Consider the following 17,429-nt stretch of genomic DNA (forward strand, 5'->3'; position numbering starts at 1 on the left):
CATTAATAAAATATTTTTAACACGCAACTATCATTTTCCTTTACAGTTAACCGAAAGAACAAAACAACTTGTTCATCTGTATCTTAAGTGTGTTTGTTTTAACTGTTTTGTCTCTTCTGCACCTATGTCACACTATTATTTACTACTATGTTCTTTCTACAACCTTACCACTATCTCACTATTTTTCCTCTAATCCCATTCCCACTATTCCAATGTTTTTTTTATATATATAAATAAACTATCTCAGCAACAGCACTACCATACAAAAACCTCCTCACGGCAGCATTTGTAATTGTTTGTTCTTCTGAGAGACCTGTTTAGTTTTTCCTATCCTCGAAATTCGTTAGTTCATCTGTTTTGCCCTGTGTTTATTTCAATCTTGTCCACTGTTTGTGTATCTCAGTGATTAAATGTAACTGCAATCCATTCCTCTTCTTTGGTTCACTTCAAGCTCTTCTTGTTCCTTTTGGAGTCTCCTTGCAGAAAAATGTAAATTTGATTTCGGATTAAGATACCCTTTTGCTTTTCAATCAATGCCCAAATCCTCAAAAGTGTTCTGAATCTTTCCAATCATGGTCTTATTCAAGGAATCTCGTTAATCTATGCCAGATTTCCATTTGGGTCTAGCTTACTCATCTTTGACCTTCCTGATCTTTTTATGAGCATTCTTCTCGGTGCTTTTAAAGTCTAACAAATGCAGGTTGTGAAGATGTGTTTCCGTTAGTCGTGTTGGATTGCCCTCCATAGCTATAGCTTCAGAACCGAAATTTGATTAACCTTCGTTTGAGTGTATTAACTGTACCATGTAACTGAATGCTGCCAATCTGCTTCTACTGTGTTATTTCTAGGAGTTCGTTTGGTCTCTATGGATAGCATATGGAGGGAAATGTTGGATCTAGGATTTGTTATGGCTGAGCGCTAGTCTTCATTTTCAGCTTTGAGCAGAGTGTCTACTCTTCTTGTTCAAGTGTTGACTATAGCATAAACTCTCTAATATTCTTTCAGTTTCTCTTGGATATGTAATCTAATTTCTTTTTACTCAATTACTGACTTGTTCTTTTGTTACTCATAACAATACATCCAAAAGTTCTTCATAAATTCTTTGAAATGTAAATTCTTCAACTAGATTCATTCATTCAATTTCTTCATCAAGGGCCTGAAGTGCTCAACAATAAAAAAATGAGTATACCTTCTTCAACTTTTCCTGTTTGGGATGATATGTAGGATTCTGTTATCTCTGCCCGAGTCATATTTGGTATTTTCACATATTCAGCTTTGATTACTATGTAAACCTCTAGAGCTCCTTTCAAGTATTTGTTTTTTTCTTCTGTTTTTCCTTTCTGTTTTTGCTCTATAAATCAGAATTTAAGATCAATATCAGTTCCTTGGTATTCCAAGACTTTCATGGAGGAAACATTTGTTCCCTTCCGTGGGATTAAGAATGACCTCAAAGCAAGAATAACATGCTACAGACAAGATTGGAGCAGTGGATTCCAAGCAGGAATCAGGTTTGTGCTATAAATTTTCTGATTCAAAAATATTACTGTTATAACTGAGGTTTTAAATTTCTGTCTTGGTTTTGTTGCATTCATTGATATTGTAATAAATTGCTAACAAATGTGGTCCCAGAGATCCCAAATGCCTTCATGTTGTGGCCAAAATCATGGCCGTGGACTATGTTTTATAACCTTGGTTATAACTTGACTTGTGATTAGTTTTCAACCAAGAGTCCCTTCCCTCTCCTCAAATCAATCACACCTAATGCGTGCAAACATAAAATTTGTCAATGATTAATTGTTTATGTTTTCTTATATAGGATCCTTGCCCCAACTACATACATATTTTTTGCTTCTGCAATTCCTGTTATTTCTTTTGGCGAGCAACTCGAGAGAAATACTGGTACGTCAACATTTTTCAGGTTCAGTCTCCTTTTGGTATTTTAGTCATTGTTTGCTAAGTAATATATCTTTGATTATATTACACAGATGGAACTCTCACTGCTGTGCAAACTCTTGCATCAACTGCACTCTGTGGAGTTATCCACTCAATCATTGGAGGCCAGCCTCTGCTCATACTCGGCGTAGCGGAGCCAACAGTTCTGATGTACACATTCATGTATAACTTTGCTAAGGATCGTGAGGATTTGGGACACAAACTATTCCTACCTTGGACTGGATGGTATCTTTGGAGCTCCTTGAGTGGTTTACTTTTTGTTTAGATCATTACTGGTGAACTAAAGTTACTTCTTAATAATTTATCATTTATTTGAACTTAGGGTGTGTGTTTGGACTGCTCTGTTGCTTTTCTTGCTGGCCATTCTTGGTGCATGCTCCATAATCAATAGATTCACACGTGTTGCTGGCGAATTATTTGGTCTGTTAATTGCAATGCTCTTTATGCAGCAGGCTATAAAGGTGAGCTTCCATCAGCCATGAACCAAGTAGCAACTTGTATCTTGTATATGTGGTTCCCCAATAGGAATCTCTCATTCACAATTACATAAAGTGAAACTCATGTTTAATATTCTCTATTGTAAAGGGACTTGTGGAAGAGTTTGGTGTGCCTAAGAACCAGAGAGAAGGTACCAATCAGATTGCCCTCCAGTCATCTTGGTTGTTTGGCAATGGAATGTTTGCTTTGGTTTTGTCATTTGGTCTTCTTTTTAGTGGTCTACAAAGCCGCAAAGCTAGATCCTGGCGTTACGGATCAGGTATTGATTACATTTAAAGAATTATGATCTCAAAATTTAATAGGGAAGTTAAGTCCATTACAAGATTGAGCACAGGTTTGGGATTACTTCCAATAAACCAATTTTGTGACTTCGAGTTGTAATTCAGCTGTCTGTTTCCTTTTCTCTATTTGTCAAATATTGCCTTAATGTATTCTTTTGAGTTATCTCTGCACCACAATAGCTTCTTACCAACATTTTAATTGTTATGAAACATGGTTATATTATAGGTTGGCTACGGGGATTCATAGCTGATTATGGAGTTCCTCTAATGGTTCTGATATGGACTGCTGTGTCTTACATACCAGTCAATAAGGTTCCAAGGGGAGTCCCTAGGCGACTTTTCAGTCCAAATCCATGGTCTCCTGGTGCATACTCAAATTGGACTGTTGTCAAGGTGATTCTGATTATTTATGCGTGTATTACTCTGATAGAACTTAGTGGATAATGTCTCTATACAGAAAGCTACATTGTTGCTTACTTTCCTTACATTTTACAGGAAATGTTGAATGTGCCCATCCTGTATATTATTGGAGCATTTATACCAGCAACTATGATTGCTGTGCTTTACTACTTCGATCACAGTGTTGCGTCACAACTTGCTCAGCAGAAGGAGTTCAATCTAAGAAAACCGTCATCTTATCATTATGATTTGCTGCTCTTGGGATTTTTGGTATGTAATTTTTTAAAATACTTTCACATTCAATTGTGGTACCAGTGCAATGAAAAGCTATTCGTAATGTGTTTTTGCTGCATCAGTCTAATATTTCCTTTTTAATTCTTATTCATTGATGGCCAGACCATATTGTGTGGGCTTATTGGAATCCCTCCTTCTAATGGTGTGATTCCTCAATCTCCAATGCACACGAAGAGCTTAGCTACTCTAAAACATCAGGTAATATAGTTTTTACTAACTTAAATAAAATATATCTCAACATCATGGATGCTTTTTTCCACTTTCTGTTTTTCAGTTTGAAAAGAAATAGTTTGTTATTCAGATTTCTCAGAATTTAACCATCTCAGTTCTGCTCTAACTTTGTTCGGATATGTTGTTAAATTATTATATCTATTTTGGTTCTTGATTATTTATTTTGTATCTTTATCCTGTCTGATTATGCATGATTATGCATGTCACAACTGGACAATTATGTTAGGATGAAAGAGTTTGGTTGAAACAGAGGAGAGTGGTAGATTTTCGTTGTTAATCAATAGAATGACAAAATATTTATTAGAAGAAGTAGGTAATGAGTGTAGGGTTACGTATAATCTCTTGTTTCATTATCATTTTAAAAGTTCTCAAATTTGACCTTTTGCTATCTATAGACAAATAATCATCATCCATTTTGTTTATATATAGCTTAGCTAAGTTAGTTGACTGTCATATACATTTGATTTGTTTGAAACAGCTTTTACGGAATAAGCTTGTATCTACTGCACGAAAAAGCATGAGGAGGAATGTTAACTTGAGCCAGTTGTACCAAAATATGAAAGAAGCATATGATGAAATGCAGACTCCATTGGTTCCCCAAATGCCACCTACCTTGGTAAATGTGCTGCATGATTTCCAATTGATTTGAAATTTGTGATCTTCTTTATCCTTATCCTTGGTTTATTCATCAAGCAGGGGCTGAAAGAACTGAAGGAGTCTACTATTGAACTGGCTTCAAGTCATGGATATATTGATGCCCCTGTTGATGAGGTTGTCTTTGATGTGAATAAGGATGTTGATGACCTTTTGCCAGTTGAAGTTAAAGAGCAACGTCTAAGCAATCTGCTTCAGGCATTGATGGTTGGAGCTTGTGTTGCTGCTATGCCCCTTTTGAAGAAGATACCCACTTCAGTGCTTTGGGGCTACTTTGCCTTTATGGCCATTGAAAGCCTACCAGGAAATCAGTTTTGGGAGCGAATCTTGTATCTTTTCACTGCCCCAAGTCGAAGATACAAGTATATCAATACTTATAGTCAATTTCATCAATCTTAATATTAACATATTCTTGTGTGTTTGCATTCACATTCAGTATTGGCATTTCATTTTATCTGATTACCCTTTTTGCTTTCCTACTCTCCTAGACTGCTGGAGGAATACCATGCCACCTTTGTTGAGACCGTTCCCTTCAAAACAGTTGCCATGTTTACTGTGTTCCAGACAGTGTACTTGCTTCTCTGCTTTGGCTTAACCTGGATACCAATTGCTGGGGTCCTTTTCCCACTGTTAATCATGCTTCTTGTCCCAGTACGGCAATATTGCCTTCCAAAGTTTTTCAAAGGTGCCCATCTTCAAGAGCTGGATGCAGCAGCATATGAAGAAGCACCTGCCATTGCTTTCAACATGTCCTTTGAAGTAAGTAGTTCCAACCACATCAAGCTTTCCATATCCTTTATACACGTTAACTTTTGGAGAAATCAGACATTTTAAAATATGAGCTTGTTTGTTAAGTATGGATCTAAGTTCTACATTAAAAAAGTTGAATACCATATAAGGATGAAGACCCATAAACTCATCGTATTAAAGTTTTAGATTGGAAGTAGTGTCAATTCCCTTATCTTGTTAAGAGTTTAAGGTGACTTGGAAATCTTTTATTAGGTAGAAATGAGTAAGATGATTAATATATAATAGAAACTGTTAGGAATAAATAAAGTCCCACATCAGATAAAATAAGAGATGAACATGCATAAAATACATCTATTAGTAAAAGGTCTTTTAAAGTGGTATAAAAAACAAATCCGTGAAGACTTGGTCCAAAGCGGACAATATCTTGTTGCTTTGGATTGAAAATAGTGTTATAGTATTTTATATAGACTTGTTCACAACTCGGTTTTATATAACAAAGTAATACCTTAAAGAGAAGCTTTGCATCACATTTATCCAGCAGCAGAGCTCTTGTTGACAGTTTAAGGTTTCTATAAACCTGACAGGGTCCAGGTGGACAAGCACCAGCAGTAAATATTAGTGGTGGGGAAATTCTTGATGAAGTTATTACTCGAAGTCGTGGAGAGATTCGACGCACACAAAGCCCGAAAACAACAAGTTCAACACCAACTTCAACCGGAGATATAAGACCAGCTAGTAGCCCTCGGATAGGAAGAAGCATTCCCAGCCCTCGAGTGACTGAATTGAGAGGGGAAAGCAGTCTGAGACCATCTGGGAAGGAGATCAAGTTAACACAAACACCTAGTCCACGCTCACCAGTTCTTGGAAAAGTTACCAAAGGTTCACCTTCAAGCTAAAATGTACCTTCATGTTACGCTCTAGAGGTTATGAACTTGGTTTTGTCACAAAATTGTTCTCTTCTCAATGCGTTTTCTTCTTTCTTTTTCAACTTCTTTTATCAGAGTTTGTTGTTTGATAGCTACTTTGTCATTCTTAGTAATATAAAAATGGGCAGGGATGCAGTTGAATGTTAGTAATGTTGCTGTTTTGGATTTTAGTTTTATGTGATTCTGGTGATCTCTTAAAAATCAATAAAGTGGTTGTTTGGTGCCTTGAAAAGACTCTTTCTTTAATAAAAAGTAATAAAGATAAAGATATATATCTACCTTTGAATTTTTGTTCGATGGTGTTATGATGCACTTTAAGTTATGTTTGATCCAAGTCTATATATAAACTTGATTTTGGATGGATGTTGATTTTACAAAATTGATTTTGGTTTAAAGTGACATGAAAGAATTGATTAATGTTTAGAAACATTTTAGAAGGAATTATAAAAGAAAAACTTGATTTTATTCAATGCAAAACATTTAAATGTTGCATTTGTCTTTAAAGAACTATGTTCAAGTTTGAAAGTTAAACCCCATTTCCCCATTAAAAGTTGACACTGTTACATTTTAACTACTTTAATTAGTATTTTTTTTTTTTAATATTTGACAAAGCTTTCAAATATTTCTATAAACTATTGATTTTTTTTTTTAATTGGATACCTACTTTTACTTTTTTTTTCTCCAAAGATTCGATCACTTTAAATGAGATAAATATTTACCTTACAACTTTTCACAAAACAAAACTTTTGATTTCATATAAATGTGACAGTCATACAAATACTTATAAATTTGGAGATCACAAATTTTTCAAGTATAGGACACTAATTTAAAAAATTCAACTTTTTAAACATTTTTCGCTGTATTCGTTGTAAGAAATGGAGTAACAAAATATCAGTGTCTTATACATGTGCAAATAGTTTCCATTAAATACTAATTTTAATGTAAAACTAATTAATGTTTATATAAACAAGGCCATGATATGATGTGTTAGCTAACATTTTATTTTTCAAAAGAAACATTTAGGTTTGTTAGCAATATATAAAATAAAATGTTCTTAAACTTCCATTTTAGAGTGTTGATGTTGATGTGATAATGTCATCAAGTCTTTATCACAAGTTGGTTAGGAACTTAACCTTTCCGACCATTTGTTTGTCACAATTAATCAGTTGTACGGACCGATGAGTTCATTTTACCAAAATATTTCTTTTTGTGCATGTGTTTTAAGTATGGAAAAGAAAACATTCATACTGATTAAGAGACAAAAGGAAAGAAAAGTATCATTAGTCAAATGTTATGTTAGTTATGGTTAATTATAAGTGATACGATATTAATGTTTTGATAAATGTTATGTGTAGAGAAATATCATATAATGCAAATAAGAGGTTTTACTTTATCTTGTTTAAATTTCTATTCAATTATTGTTTAATCATAAGTTCGTTTTTTACTTTAGAGATTAAAGATGTCATGATTTTGTTTCTAAATGATGTTTTAAAGGATTAAAAGATAAATTGTATTTAAATTGTTTTTAATTTTAACTCTTAAATGATGTGAAACTACTAAACATATTAGAATAAATCTTCAATCAAGGTCTAAAAGAAACAATGGTTTATCTTTAGAATCATTTTTCTATTTCCTAAGACTATACTTCTAATGTAGTGATTGACCTTAAATGATATTATCTCAATATATTTAAGGTTAGACATTAGCACCATTTGTAAGATGAAAAAGTAGTTTCAAAGACCAAACATCAATTTCATTAACTTACAAATATCGTTTCCTCCATTAGTCTACTAAGATGTCTTTTAAGGATAAAATTTTGACAGAAGCTCTAAACTCCAAAATAGATAATATCTAGATGTGTAAATTTACCTTGTTGAAATGAAAAAGAGAGAAGCATAGGTTGAATTGTTAGCATTATACGTGGATGATATTTTTCTTGCAACCAACGATAAGGGTTTGTTATATGAAGTGAAACAATTTCTCTCAAAGAACTTTGACATGAAGGATATGGGAGAGGCATCTTATGTCATTGGCATTAAGATCCATAGGGAAAGATCTTGAGGTTTGTGTAAAGAGACCTATATAAACAAAGTTTTGGAGAGGTTTAACATGAAGAATTGTTCACCAAGTGTAGCTCCCATCGTGAAGGGTGATAAACTCAATTTGAATCAATGTCCGAAAAATGATTTTGAGTGGGAACACATGAAGAATGTTCCATATGCTTCAGTTGTTGGAAGCCTTACGTATGCTTAGGTTTGCACTAGACTTGACATTGCATATGTTGTTGGAGTTTTGGAAAGATATCAAAGTAATCTAGGTGTTGACCACTGGAAAGCTGCAAAGAAGGTAATGAGATATCTTAAAGGGACAAAAGATTACATGGTTATATATAGACGAACTGAATGTTTAGAAGTTGTTGGAAAACAGGTTGACTTCTTTTTACAGCTAGAGGGGGGGGGGGGNGAATTGGTGGTTTATCAAAATCAAAGTCTTTTTGCAATCTTGAAATCAAAGTATAAAACTTTTCAAACTTTCTTGAAATGCAAGTAATAAAAATTCATGTGCAGCGGAAAAACGTAGTTGACTGCACAAATAGTAAAGTCGACTATAAGTAAAAGTGTAGGGATAGAGAAAATCAAACACTGGTTTTTATATTGGTTCGGCCAACAATGCCCACATCTAGTGTCCTTCCAACTCAGGAAGCAAATGCACTATAATGGTTGCAGTTTTTATAACAAGGAATTTATAGAAGACCTCCATGTCAAAAATATAAATCTCCTCTCTAACCCTTAACCAAACTATAGACATAAAACACAACAAGACTTGCAGCAAGATGTCTCCTCTCCTGCAATCTGCCAAACACCACTTTGAACAATCCTCAAAGTGAACAAGACTCCACGAGTCTATCCCCTGTAATCACAACAGGTCCAATGCATCAATCATAAAGGATGCCAAACCAAAATCTTGATCAACCAGAAACACCTTTACTTTGCAGAATGTGATCAAGCAATGTGTGCGCAGTCAACCTCCCTTTGAATCACTTTCAAGAAAGATCACCACCGTCTTCTTGTAGAATTCTTGGAGCTCTAAGATCAGAGATATCAATCTGAAACAAAAATGAAATTGTTAGATCATCAAAAGTCTCTGAACATCTTTGTGTTCAGCCAATTTATAGATTTCTGTTTTAACAGACATTCTCTGAGTCGAGTTAGCTACTAATATAGTCGACTGAGTTATGACAGTTATAACAGTTATAACAGTTCAGTCAAACTGGTAGCATTCAGTCAACCAAAACAAAAACTCATTTAATACAGTTGACCTACTATTCAATGCTCAACTAACTTTTGAAAATATAGTCGTTAGAGTACAAGAGCATAACATAATTTCAAATCAAACAACTAATGCAGTCGAATATATAGCGCACATAGTCGACTTCGACAAGTAATATCATTTTGAAATTCTTTTCTTCTCAAAATCTCACAAAGCACTGATTCTCAAAATTTGTACAAAGACTTTTGCATAGTCAAATCAATTAATGATGGAGTCGTCTTTACTACAACTTTGTCACACAATTATAAGTTCATAAAAGTGTTTGTGGTTTTCATGCATTAAAACATGTGCAATGCATCCAGAAATGATGTAACAATTACAAGCTCAATATGTATACATTCACATAGCAATACAACACATAAACATGTTCAACAGATATATCAAACATTTAGCATAAGAACATGTAACACACAAACAATATATGTGTGTTATTAAGCAATGTGTTGTCATCATAAAAAACCAGAGTGATATAGATATTGTGTTGTCAACAATCTCAGCAGAAGTGAATGGCTACGCTGATTCAGACTTTTCTGGCTGCGTTGATTCACGAAAATCAACATCTGGGTATATCTTTATGTTAGTTGATGGAGTTGTATTTGGAGAAGTGCCAAACAGACATTAACTGCTACTTCTACTATGGAAGCTGAGTTCGTTTCTTGTTTTGAGGCTACCTCGCATGGTGTATGGTTAAAGAGTTTCATTTTTGGGCTTAGAGTTGTGGACTCTATTTCTAGGCCATTAAAGCTATACTGTGACAACTCTACTACGGTGTTTATGGCTAAGAACAATAAAAGTGGATGTCGAAGTAAGCACATTGGCATCAAATACTTAGCCATTAGAGAACGTTGTTAAGGAAAAGAATCTGGTCATTGAACACATTAGCACTAAGTTGATGATTGTTGATCCTTTAACTAAAGGCATGCCACCAAAGAATTTTAAGGATCATGTAATGCAAATGAGACTTGGTTCCATGATGTAATTTCATTGTCAGTACATTTGTTATTTTTCAATGAAACTCTTATTGAGTTTGATGTTTTTCTCATATGTTTTTGTGCATATTTATTTTGAGAAGATATCATTTAGTTTTGATCTAGCATAAACATATGGTTTATGTATTAAGTTGAGAGCTAGTGTTGATATAAATATATATTGTGGTACATGGAAGATGACACTCACTATTAGAGGACCTATCGCCATGACTCATATATATTTTGTCACTTATTGTGGTTCATAATTGGATAAATGGACCAAGTGGGAGAATGTTAGCATTATTTTAATTATAGAATAAATATTATATCATTTTAAATTTCTATTTTTCAGGAACATAAAGTTGTCCATTAAGCCATTATTTTTATCCTTATTAACTGCATAGAGGTTATGAAGCAGTTATTATATTGTTTGAAGGTAAAGCCCAACCCATTATTTTTTAACCTGTGATGGCCAGACTTTATATAAAAGGAATGAGTTACTCTCAGTTTTGATCACTAAGTCTACTCCTCTATTCAAAAAAACACACCATCAAGTTTGAGTGGGTTAAGGTTTAGAAAACAAAGTTGTCTCTGTGTTGGGATTACAAAATTGCAATGGCAGGAGGTACACACATTATTCTTCATTGTTGCTTCCGCTATCTTTGATCTGAATGTGTTACTGTGATAATAATATAACAGATCAATTTTATACCATGCTATTTTATCATTCTGAGGTACACACATTATTGCACATTATTGCACATTATTCTTTCATTCTTGCTTCCGCTATTCTTTATCTGAATATATTACTATGATAATAATATAACATGTTTAGATCAATTTTACTATGCTCTATTTTTATCATGAATTCCTTGTATTAAATACACAGATAATGTATTATAAAAAAAATACACAAAACATAAACTAAACCCTTTCATGATTAATATACATGACATTATATTTAATACTATTTAATAATATCTAACACTCTTCCTATGATACATATGAATGCCAAACGTGTGACAAATATTAATTAATTTTAGGTCTCTATAAAGACTTAGTAAACTTATATGTTAATTATTATTTAAGTTAACAAACTTAGTTTAGATGTTTTCAAATATAACATTTTTTTGAATAATCTAATATTGATGGATACTGTATTTATATGCTTCCTGTCATGAATAAACAAATATATTTATAGAAATTCTTATTTAAAGATAATCAATTATTATATCGTAATATATTAAAAAAATAAAATATGATAATAAGTTATTATTATATAATAATATACTAATTGTAAATATATTAGGAATATAACAATATTTCATAATAAATTATATTATCATAAGATATTATTTTAAATATCTCGAAAGTATATACATAAGTTCTTCCACTCCGAAACCAGAAATAAGATGCAGGTAGATCATGTTGGATATGAATGAGTTTTTAAATTTATCCGAAATTAGTCAAATGAGATACCGGAAAGAATGACATATTCAATAAAAACTTAATTTAGATAAAAATCCCAAACTAAGAAAAAGAAAAATACACATCTAAAAAAATAACAATTTAATTCTTGAGAGTCCTACACTTCACTGAACTATATCCCTCAATTTTTTATTTTTTTTTTGTAAGAACAAACAAACGGAAAAGAAAGAAAAATAAAAAGTCAATGATTAGATATAATTTATCTTACAATAGTTCAATATTAAATTTCTTATGTTATGCCACAGCGTAACAACCAGTACAACTACATGTTTTGTTTAGTTTGTATAGATAATAGATCATAGAATAATTAATTACATGTTATTTTATATGAATTTGGATATTTGATATTTAGTTAATTACAGCGTAACAACCAGTACAACTACATGTTATTTTTTGCGTAATTCAATATACGTGAACTTAGAGTCATATTTATATTTCTAATATATATAAAGTGTAGATAGATCGTGTTAAATGAATGAGTTTTTATCATTCTTCATTAATTGTAGTTTGCAGATGTTAAGTACATTTCAACTTAGTCAAAGAATGACATACTTGACAAACTAAAAATCCAAACTAAGAAAAACAATACATATCTCACAAAAGATAACAATTTAGCTTTTGAGAATCCTACACTTCGCCTCAAAAGTATCCATCAAACTTTTGTAAGAACAACCAAACGGGAAAAAAAGGAAAAAAATAAATAAAAATAGGTCAACGAATAGATAGAATTTAACTTACAATACTTACATTAAATTTGTTATGATATGCCATAGCGTAACAACCACTGCAACTACATGTTTAGATTGTAATGATAATAGATCATAGAATAATTGATTACATGTTACTTTATATCATAATTTTGGATATTTGATATTTAGTTAGAAGTATTTTAGTTTTATTTTTGTTTCGGTGTTTTGGGGTTGAGAAACTGTTTCTTTATTTAAATAGTTATATGTTTTCAAACTCTGATTGTCAAATAGTCTTCAGATTCTTTTGAATCGTTCGGTGAGTTTAGGAGTTACCTATATAGTGAGCATTTTGAAGTTTAAGTCAATGACTTTGTTCAACAATGTTGTAATAAAACTGATTTATAAGAAGTAATTATCTGACCTCTTTCTCAAATATATATTTATAAATTTCATAATGAGTTTAGAATTAGGTTTGATAAATTAATTATCAATAAATGACTTTCATTATTGTTATTAATTACCCATTAATAACGGTTATTAATAAGAATAATAATCAGAAATAGTATTATCAGACCGTTATTAATTATTAATAAATGACTATTATTCTTATTAATTACTCATTAATAACGATTATTAATAAGAATAATAGTCATAAATAGTATTATCAGACCATTATTAATTATCAATAAATGACTATTATTCTTATTAATTAGCCATTAATAATGGTTAGTATTTAGATTAATTATTAATTAATTACTATTTTTGACTGCTTGGTCGTTGGTTGACCGGGTGGTCATACAATACTCAGACCCCCCAAGCCCGAGCATGTATAATGTGTGAAGGGGTTGTAGGTAGTCTACTTCCGATGCAGATCAGTTTTACCTTCGACATTTGTTTATGTGTTTTGTTGTAAGTAAAACCAAAGTTAAAAAGTGTTCCCTACACGTTGGTTTAAGGTAAGTCTTGAAAAGCATTCTCTGACCACCCGTAGAAGGCTTGGTAAGAGTTGAAAAAATTCCCTCCCGATTGGTTGAAGGTAAGTTAGGAGTTGAAAAACGTTCCCAAACCACCCGTGAAGGGCTCGACAGGAATTGAAAAACATTTCCTACCAGTTGGTCGAAAGTAAGTCAGGAGTTGAAAAACGTTCCCTGGCCACCCGTGAAGGGCTTGACAAGAGTTGAAAAACATTCCCTGCTAACTGTTGCTCAAAGTTGGCCAAGTGGTTTGTATGCAAGGTCTAGACATCTGCACAAAAGGAAAGGAACAATTAAAAATTGAATGGTCAGAAAAAGTGTAGCCAATCAAGCCAACACATTAGATAATGAATATCGAGCTAGCTTAGGCTATAAGGTCGGATGGTCAAGCAAGCGAGACCGTTCGAACTTCAGTTGAACGTTTGAAGGCAAAAAATGAGGAATTGATATTAGGATGAGTCGCAACCGAGATATTAGTACTTAATGCCTTGTGACTTTCATGAGAGTTGATGACATTAACCTTGACTGTATGGATAGGCACCGCATAGGATAGAAGAGGAAGATTGTACCTAGACATCAATTGTATATGTAAAGAGCCTGTGGCAGGCAAGCCCATTAATTGTGCAGTATACTTTTAGGCAATTGATAAGGACATATTTTACCATGATTTCAGTATTGAATTGAGAGAAAATGTCAACTCTTTCTTAACTTTGCACCTTCTTTATGCCTCAATTTGCTAAGTTTGTAAGTAACTACACCTTAAGTTGAATTAATTTAAATTTTATCACTCGTCCCCACTTTTTGGTTGTTAGATCACATACATGAAGCTTGTTGGCCGAACCGAGGAATGGAAGAATCACAAAGTTTAAATGAATGTAAAAGAGAAAATATTGAGCAAAGATAATTGTTGCAGCTGGGGTACAGCTGAGGTGCAGCTGAGCCCCATTCTTCTCTGGAGGCTGCAGCTGGGGTGCAACTGGGGTACAGCTGAGCGCCCTGCTCTCTGGAAGGCTGCAGCTGGGATGCAGCTAGGGTACAACTGAGCGCCCTGTTCTCTGGAAGGCTGCAGCTGGGGTGCAGCTGGGGTACAGCTGAGCGCCCAGCTCTCTGGAAGTCTGCAGCTAGGGTGCAGCTGGGGTATAGTTGAGGGGTGGCAATGTTGATGTGGAAAAATTAGGTTTTTCTAGACCTAAAACGCGAGGGGCTTTGCATCTTTTGGCACCCAGACTCGTTTTCTCTCATTGGGAGCTCTTGGAGGCAAGCTTGGAGCTATGGGAACAATCCATCTTCACCCTTGGGTCTTCTTTCTTCTTCAATTTCCTCCATTTTTGTAAGCTTGAGCTCTCCATGAATGGAGAGCTAGTTCCATTATTGTTGGGGGATTGATGTAGCCACTAAACTCTTATGTAAATCACTTTGTTTTGAATGAATATATGCCTCTTTCATTGATTGTTAGTGTTTAATTCTTTTTCTTAATGCTTGTTGTGAAGTTGCTACCCATGACATGATTCTAGGGTTTACTTGATGTTGGGAAATGTTGGGTAAATCTTGACTTGGGTTAAACACCTAAAGGAAATAGTATCTAGGGATAGAACTAGGACCTTTGGTTGTCTTAAAATCTCATTTCTTAATGTGGAAATAATTGTTAGGTTTTCCAAGAGATTGGAGCCTAATGAGGAAGTCTAGGCTCTTTCTACCAAGGGATTGGAGTTTCATTAAATTAGTAGATTGACATTGATATATTAATGAAGAGGAAGTAATTTTCTATACATAAGAGTGAAGTAGGTGAAATCATACCCCCAACAATATCATTTCATTTCATCTCTAATCTTACCATTTCCAAGTGTTTGAGTGCTTAAGATCACTTTTATCATTTATGTTTTATAGTTACTTTAATTGAACCAAAACTCAATTTATGGAAGCATTCTTTAGTTTAGGTTAGTTAGAAATTATACGATTGTCTAGTGCAACGAGTCTCTTGGGAAATGATATCCGGTCTTACCGGTTTTATTACTTGAAACGATTTGGTACATTTGCCAAAGTCTCAACTGCAATCAAATTCAATAATCAATAATTAATACCGTATATTTTGTAAAGAGTAACACAATCTGACCTATTAATTAGTGCAATATATTTTTAGGCAATCAAATCCAATAATCAATACCGTAAAAGAGTAAGACAATCTGACCTATTAATACCTGTTAATTGTTCATAAATGACAATTAATTTCGATCGGTATATTTCATATAGTACAATTTTAATTAAATTTAACCTTGTAAAATATAAATTAATGCTAAATTTAATTAGATTTAACTTAATAAAATAAAAATTAAATTTTTATTTTTATTTTTTGCGGGTAGCGGATATCCGCGGGTACGGATAGTATAATACCTGCACCCGACCCGTTTATAAGCGATATTAAAATACCCGCTATTCGCGGGTTTCGGGTAGTAAATATCTACGGGTATCAACTATCCGTCGCGGATTTTTTTGCCATCCCTAAACTCAAGCATGTGAATATCACTGTGTTACATACAAAGTTGTGCAAGATCATCAGGCCAAGGTTGAGCACATTACTCAGCGACAATGTTGGGGCCATGCAACTAGGTGATTGTTTTTCACTATACCATTCGTCTGGTTTCTTTGTGGCTACAAGGGGATGTCGCTCGACCCCATGGTGGGTACCAAAATGTTTGGTTTTAGAGGGTCGATAAATTGCCTCCTTATCCAAATAGTCCTATGCTTCCAAACTCTAATTGCTAAATAGTCCTTGGACCCTCTTGAGTCGTTCAATCTGCCTTGGAGTTATTTGTAGTAAGCACTCCAACACTCAAGTTAGTAACTTTGCTTAACAATGTTGTAATAAAACTGAGTTATGAGAAGTAATTACCTAACCTCTTTTGTCAAACATATATTTATAAATGGCTTCAATTAAGTCTGACCCATTAGTTACCAATAAATGACTTTCGTTATTCCTATTAATTTACAATTAATGATCATTATTCTTATTAATTATCGATTAATAACAATTATTAATCAAATTAATTATTAATTAATTACTGTTACTGATCGATCGGTCATTTCATTGTTGAATTGTCGACCGTCTAGTCTTCCGCTAACCGAATGATCATACAGTACGATTATTATTATTTTTTTCATTTTGATTATTATTATTATTTTTTTTCATTTTGATACTTTAAATTGGATCATCACTTGTGCTCAAACCTTTTCTTAAATTATTCTATGTCTAGGATTTCTTTCACTTGCACATTTACATTTTGCCCAAATCAATATACGTGAACTTAGAGTCATATTTATATTTCTAATATATATAACTTAAGTTTCATATTATTTTATTCGATTAAATCCTTATATTAATAAATTAAAAAATATCTTTAACTTCTTTCATATTTTAAAATATTTTTATTAAAATGTACTAAAAAAACACAAAAGCTAGAAAAAAAAAACATATTGAATAGCTTATTAATTCGTGAGAATAATCAAGTCAAAATAAAAGAAGCACTTACACGAAGGTAAAATCTTAAAAAAAAGTCTACAAACTAATCAACACATTATTAATTCAAGATTTCTATCAATGAATTTTCCATTTTCCCAATGGCTTTTTTTTTTTTTTTCAAACAAGATCTCCATTTATTAGAATGATAGAATCATCAAATATTTCACTCTTATGTCATTAGAAACAGCTTAGATTGTATTTAAAACCTCCACTTTGTGAATCCATAGTCTTGCATGTGAGTAAGAGTATAAGTGACAACATTTATGCTTTCCACTATGTTATGTCTATCTAAATACAAGAAAAAAAAATATATATATCACGAATCCTTATCCCATTCATTTAATCAACCTTTTTTCTATCATATATGCCCTTTTTAGAAAGTATTCAAAAATCTATCTATCTATCCAACTGCATTATATATCATGCAACTAAAGTTCTTCTGGATAGTATTTCATCATGCAACTATAAAGTTAAAGT

General features: G+C 32.8%; 1 protein-coding gene across 1 annotated transcript; it reads left to right on the forward strand.

Moving 5' to 3' along the window:
* The first annotated feature begins 234 nt into the window (after window positions 1-234).
* LOC106762308 (probable boron transporter 2) lies at window positions 235-6,132 on the forward strand. The gene is made up of 12 exons (XM_014646141.2): window positions 235-1,508; window positions 1,817-1,899; window positions 1,986-2,178; window positions 2,276-2,414; window positions 2,539-2,710; window positions 2,959-3,125; window positions 3,228-3,401; window positions 3,528-3,623; window positions 4,135-4,272; window positions 4,353-4,672; window positions 4,799-5,069; window positions 5,645-6,132. The coding sequence occupies exons 1-12, from the start codon at window positions 1,405-1,407 to the stop codon at window positions 5,954-5,956; spliced, it is 2,169 nt and encodes a 722-aa protein (XP_014501627.1). The 5' UTR covers window positions 235-1,404; the 3' UTR covers window positions 5,957-6,132.
* The last annotated feature ends 11,297 nt before the right edge of the window (window positions 6,133-17,429 follow it).

Source organism: Vigna radiata, chromosome 5 (genome assembly GCF_000741045.1).
Source record: "Vigna radiata var. radiata cultivar VC1973A chromosome 5, Vradiata_ver6, whole genome shotgun sequence".
Lineage (NCBI taxonomy): Eukaryota > Viridiplantae > Streptophyta > Magnoliopsida > Fabales > Fabaceae > Vigna > Vigna radiata.